The sequence below is a fragment of the Sphaerodactylus townsendi genome, linkage group LG12, assembly GCF_021028975.2.
Source record: "Sphaerodactylus townsendi isolate TG3544 linkage group LG12, MPM_Stown_v2.3, whole genome shotgun sequence".
NCBI classification, from domain to species: Eukaryota; Metazoa; Chordata; class Lepidosauria; order Squamata; family Sphaerodactylidae; genus Sphaerodactylus; species Sphaerodactylus townsendi.
This window is the reverse complement of record NC_059436.1, coordinates 14,974,769-14,980,768: the sequence shown is the minus strand read 5'-3', so window position 1 is coordinate 14,980,768 and position 6,000 is coordinate 14,974,769. Positions and strand designations below refer to the sequence as shown.

Sequence of the window (6,000 nt, the reverse complement as noted above, 5' to 3'; positions counted from 1 at the left end):
AACCCGGTTCTCCAGTTTCAAGTCCACCACTCTTAACCACTATACCGTGCTGGCTCTTCAGATGCACGAAACGAACAGTAGTTGGTTCTGGACAAATAGAGATACTTTGTTTGCATTACAGACACCGTGGGATGAACAGGCGAAAACCTGGAGTAACTAGCCAGCAGCTTTGTTGGCATTGCAGTGGATTATTAGAGTAAATAATAGGGCAGAGATGCACGTGAGATTGTTTTGTAAATCTTTACTAGACGCTTTACTGAAAAAGCAAGTGGTAGTACCCAGGTTAGAGCGTTAGAGACCTGCTTTCATAGCGCTACTCGACCACGACATTCACGGGGGGGGGGGGGGGGGGGGGGGGGGGTAAAAGCCTCTGGGGCTCCCTCCCATCAGTCAGCTGTGACTTTGACGGCAACAAACCAGCAAGCAAACGAATCAAAACTGTTTGCACGGAGGAGCCCTTTTCGGAAAACTCTCCCCGCCTCTCTCCAGCGGTGCGTTCTGCGAGCGCCAGGTGGCACTGGAAGAAAACGCAGCCCGGGCGCGCGTCCGGCTTTGCGCCCGCCTCTCCTTGGCAGAGAGACCCAGGAAGCGCTTGAGCCGACGCCTGCCGCCCCGGCCTGTCGGGTAAGCCCGGGGAGGAGCTGCGGTTGCAATTGACCAACCTCCGTGAAAACTCCCGGCGGCGCCTGCGGAGAGCCCAAGACGCACGGGCAGCCTGCGCGCCCCGGCCGGCTGGAGTCTGCCTGCGTTGGGTGCAGGGAGAGGTGGCGTTGGCAGGGGGGCGCGCCGGTGCCAGGTCTGCAACGAAAACAGCCCGGGGTTTTGCAGGCACCCCCGGGGTCCGGAAGGTCCGAGAGGCTGAATGGGGGGGTTGAATCCCTCGCCTGCTTTTTCGCCTCTCCTCCCATTGCAACCTCTTCCTGGCATCGCTTGGAGATGCCCGGGCAACAGTTGAATGTGAATACTCCCTGGTGGGGAAGGTGCAGCAAACCACCCCCTTGTTTTTAACAAGTTATTTTATGCATTGAAACAAATCATGTAACCTTTTTTTTTTTTTTTTTGCGATGAGGTCTTGGCTGTTTTGAAAGAAGTCCAGAGATGGCCAAAGTCCAAGAGCCTGGTTTGACCTTGAGCGACATGGTGGGCAATAGGAAGTTGATCGCTTTTGGGGCTGTCCTGGGCTGGCTTCTGGTGGTCCACTGGCTGGTGAACGTTTGGCTGCTCTGCCTCCTCTCCAGCCTGCTGGCGGTGCTGGGCGGATGGTTCGGTTCCCAGGCCGTGATCGGAACCCGCAACCGGGTGCACCTGGAGCGGTTTCTTCTCCTGGAACGCTGCCTCCCGAACCCGGAGGTGGAGAAGCAGCTGGACGAAGAGATCGATAACATGATCCAGAAGATCATCCGGGATTTTGTGTCCTCTTGGTACCAGGCTGTGAGCCGGGAGCAAAACTTCGAGCGGGAGGTTCGGGCGGCCATGAAGGGCCTCGCCGAGGAGCTGAAGAGGAGGCTGGCTTTGGTGGACAAGCAAGCGCTGACCCAGAAGGTGCTCCTCCTGGGTGGTTGCCACTTGCAGGCTTACAAGAAAGCCCGAGAAAAACTGGCAACCGTGGGAGACTTTGAAGACTCCACTCAAAGAGCCAGCCAGCTTTGGCAAGAATACTGTGAATTGTCAGCCCCACACACTGCTGTTCAGAGCCCCGCAAATGAGGTGGACTACTCTCGGCGCATTGTGGACGTGCTACTGCGCGTCTTGGTGCCTGAACCCCACCTGCAGACCAGAACTGGACGCTTTGTGGTGGTGGAGCTTGTGACTTGCAATGTGCTCTTGCCCATGATCAACAAAATGGCGGACCCCGACTGGCTCAACATGCTTGTGATTGGGATCTTCTCCAAGGCTGGTGGGAAAATGGCCGAAGGGAAAGAGGAGGCGGTTGGGTTGCCTCCTGCACCGGCTCTTTCCCCATCCCAGCCCCTGGTGCCCAGTTCATTGCCGCTGCCCTTCCCGTCGGAATCCATCCCAGAGGTCCGGCTGTTGTCTCCCCGAGGCTCCGAAGTCTATGACACAATGGATGCTTTGGAGTACCATCAGCTGGAAGAGAAAGAACCCATCAGCAGAGAACTGAGTGCTGACATGGACGGAAGGAGAGGCAGCAGCGCGTCCGCATCCTGCCTTCAGCCGGATGCTCTGGGGTCCTTCTTCCCTTGTGAGGACATGGAAATGGAGTCCCCCCTGTCAGACGTAGGAAGAGATTCTGGCCCTGTGGTGCTCATGACCACAGAGGAATTCCTTGCAGATTCCCTCAGCCCTCTGGAAGGACCTGACCACCTGGATCAAGAAGATGGCTTGGGAGTCAAAAGCAGGTTTTTAAACAACGGCTCCAGCTGCAGCTTGGAAGCCAACATCCGGAGCCCCTCCCTGAGCCCCTGCCCAGACATCCAAATTGAACCCGCTGAGGAGAATGAGGAGGCCTTGGCTTCCCTGACGGCTCTTCTGGGGGATTCTCAGAAGTCTTTCTTGAGGCGACCGTCCTGCTTGGAGAAAGACTTGGTGTCGCCCGAAGGCCTGGCCCCTAGCCCTCAAGACCTGCCGAGTTTGCTGTCTTCTTCTCCCTCCGCTCCCATGGGCACTTTCAGCTTTGAGCCACTGAGTAGCCCAGACGGTCCGGTTGTCATCCAGAACCTGCGAATAACTGGCACCATCACTGCCCGGGAACACACTGGGACAGGGTTTCACCCTTACACCTTGTATACGGTCAAGGTAACACAATAGTTCCTCTGCTTGTGTTGTGAAGGGGCAGGCAGGTTTTAGTTATTTATATTATTTATTGAAAACATTGTTATGCCACCTTTCCACCCAGTCAGGGTCCACAAGGTGGAGGATAGGAAAAAAGTTAAAATATTTGAGTAATTAAAAATATAATTAAAATTATAAAATAATTCAATGAAGACATATGAACAACACTAGAAGGAGGGCCTATTGTTACTGGGGATGTGCCATAGAAAATGAAAAAGTCTTCCTCTGCCGGCAAAAGAGACTGATATAGGGAGACAGGTGAATCTCTTAGGAGAGAGTTCCAAAGTTTTGGTGCCATGACAGAGAAGACCCCGTCTAGCTTCAGATGATGGGGACAAACAAAGCAGGGCTTCTAAAACTAATCGACCCCTTTTTTCCTTCAAAAGTATGAAACCACTTTGGATAGCGAGAACACCAGCAGTCTCCAACAGGTGGCGTACCACACAGTAAACCGGCGATACCGAGAATTCTTGAACCTGCAGACCCGACTGGAGGAGAAGCCGGATCTCCGGAAGTTCATTAAAAGTGAATACCAAATTTTGCTTATTTCTCCCTTTTCAGGTAGCAGCAACATGCAAAAAGAAAAAGAAAAAAGACTGCAAGAAACTTACAAGGAGGCAGTCTGCAAAGTAATCTTCAATGTTTATGTAGGGTCATCCGTTATTTCCTTCTATCCCTCTGTGTGAAAGGAATGGTAGAATTAAACTGAGTGATGAAATTCAGCCAATTGCATAGCTGGTAATATTAAAATGCTGTTAATACTCCCCCCTCCACCGGGCAGATGAATTGTTGCCAGTGTTCTCCTTCTTGTAGCAGACCTCTGATTTCCCCCCTCCCGCAAGCTTTCCCCTAAGATCAGCCAGGGGAACATTTTGTGCACCAGCAGGACAGCATTGTAGGTTCTGTGTACAGAAATCCTTCCATTTGTGGGAATAGTAGGTAGGTTTCAAGCCATGCATTTTTATCCCAGTTCAGTGGTGTATGTGCCCCCCCCCCCCCGCCCAGGGCATAATGAGGAAAACTGGAGCCCTGGGCAAAACCTGAGTTTGATGCCCCCCATGGGTGGCGGAAGGAGGTGGAGCTCCCTGTATTCCTCCCCTGGTGGTTTGTGGCTTCCCCCCTCCCTGCCGACTGAATTTAGGCGCCCCCCTTACCGGCAAAAGGGCATGAGATGTGGGGGGCAGTGGGGGCGGGGGCGGGCAACGGCGGCATCCAGGGGAGAGCAGCCAAGATCAGGCCGAGGATCAGGCCGTGGATCAGGCCAAGCTGAGCCGGTTCGGAGGTGCTTGGAGGGCCAAGGGCCTGAGCCCGCTCCCTCCAAACTCTGCGCAATCCGAACTTGTGGTAACCTCCGAGATTCTCGGATGTGTTTTTATTTTTTGGTGTTTTTTGCATTTCGGCCTGCAGGGGGTGTATTTTTAGAGATATTGGCACCAACATTTCAGGATATCATTGCTCCAGCACATGAAGTCTGCTGGGTTCCACAAAAAACAGCATTTTTTAAAGCTAGTGACACCAAAATTTCATTGTAGGTTCGGGGTATCTTCAGGAGACTGTCCTGATGACACACCCCAAGTTTGGTGAAGTTTGGTTGAGGGGGACCAAAGTTAATGGACTCCCAAAAGGGGTGCCCCATCCCCCATTGTTTCCAATGAGAGCTAATAGAAGATAGAGGCTGCCCCTTTGAGGGTCCATAACTTTAGCCCCCCTGAACCAAACGTCACCAAACCTGGGGGTGTCATCAGGACAGTCTCCTGAAGAAACACTGAAAGTTCTATGACTGTGCCTTCAGAAATGTGCACCCCACAGGCTGCACCAGAAATTCCCCATTGACATCAATGAAAAAAAATTAATGCAGAAGTAAGATTCTTGGGCAAATTTATGGGGGTGCCTGTCAGGGGTGCAATTGTTAAGCTAGTGACACCAAAATTTCAGGGCATCATCAGGAAACTGTACTTATGACACCCCCCCAAGTTTGGTGAAGCTTGGTTCAGGGGGGATAAAGTTATGGACCCTCAAAGGTGCAGCCCCCATCTCCTTAGCTCCCATTGGAAACAATGGGGGATAGGGGCAACCCGTTTTGATGCCCATAACTTTGGACCCCCTGAACCAAACTGCACGAAACTTGGGAGTCTCCTTATGATACCCTGAAATTTTGGTGTCGATATCTCTAAAAATGCGCCCCCTGCAGGTCAAAATGTAAAATAACACCAAAAAATAAAAACGCAGGAACATGCCCTGCAAAATTCCTGAGCCCTGGACAGCTGCCCACATTTCCCAATGGACATTACGCCACTGCCACCGCCCACATTTTGTCCTCCCAGGAACCCCATCTTGAAGAGTGACTGGTCAGAGTTCGCCCAGTGTTTTTCACTACTAAATGGGGATTTGATCCCAAACCACCAAGACAGTAGTCCAACCCTCTATCCACTACACTTCACCGGAAAAAAAATAAGTATCTTGCTAATATTTTTCAAGATGATATAAGATTCATTGATCTGTTTTGTTTTTTTTTCTCAGATGTAAAAGGTCCAAAGAAGCTCTTTCCTGATCTTCCCTTCGGAAACATGGACACAGAGAAAGTGGAAGCCCGAAAAAGCCTCCTGGAATCATTCCTAAAGGTTGAGATTTTTCTTCCTTCTCCTTTCAAGTAGATGCGGAACGTATTAAGAGGCAAAATAGCATCACAACTTGAAAGCTAAGAATAGTCCTGTTTGTTCCACTGACATCCAGCTCAAACGCTGTCTTTGCTGAAGATCTGATTGAGAATTTTTCTTTATGAAAAGCCAGTAGGCCTAGCTGTATTCTTAGACGACTTCCACCGCCTTGTTAATTGGCAATGTTATATGTGTTTACTGTGTTTAAATCCTTTCCTAACTAATGTTTCTCTTTCCTAAAATATGAGCCTTATGCACTAGTTCTTGTCCAACTCAAGCTGTTCTGCTGTGTTGTAAGTGAAGCATCAATTATCCTTTTGAAGTTCCCGTCATACACACTCGGCAGCATTTGTTAATTTGTGGGTGCTGTAATGTCTTTTGATTCTCTTAAAGCAGCTGGGAAGGCAGGGAACTTGTGCTAGAATTATATGGAAAAATGAAATCTAAATTAACAGGGATTCTTTTCTTTTTTGAAATGCTTGGCAGAGGAAATAAAGATTTGCTTACCTGCGTGCTATCGTTCTGCTCAATAGAGAGCTTTATTCCAGAA

General features: G+C 50.5%; 1 protein-coding gene across 1 annotated transcript in view; it reads left to right on the top strand.

The window, feature by feature from the left end:
- The first annotated feature begins 592 nt into the window (after nucleotides 1–592).
- SNX19 (sorting nexin 19) overlaps nucleotides 593–6,000 on the top strand; it is a 38,748-nt gene continuing 33,340 nt past the window's right edge. The window contains exons 1-3 of the mRNA XM_048513113.1: nucleotides 593–2,757; nucleotides 3,180–3,318; nucleotides 5,314–5,414. Of these exons, the coding sequence (XP_048369070.1) occupies nucleotides 1,099–2,757; nucleotides 3,180–3,318; nucleotides 5,314–5,414 (1,899 nt within the window). The 5' untranslated portion in view covers nucleotides 593–1,098. The remainder of the gene's footprint in view (nucleotides 2,758–3,179; nucleotides 3,319–5,313; nucleotides 5,415–6,000) is intronic.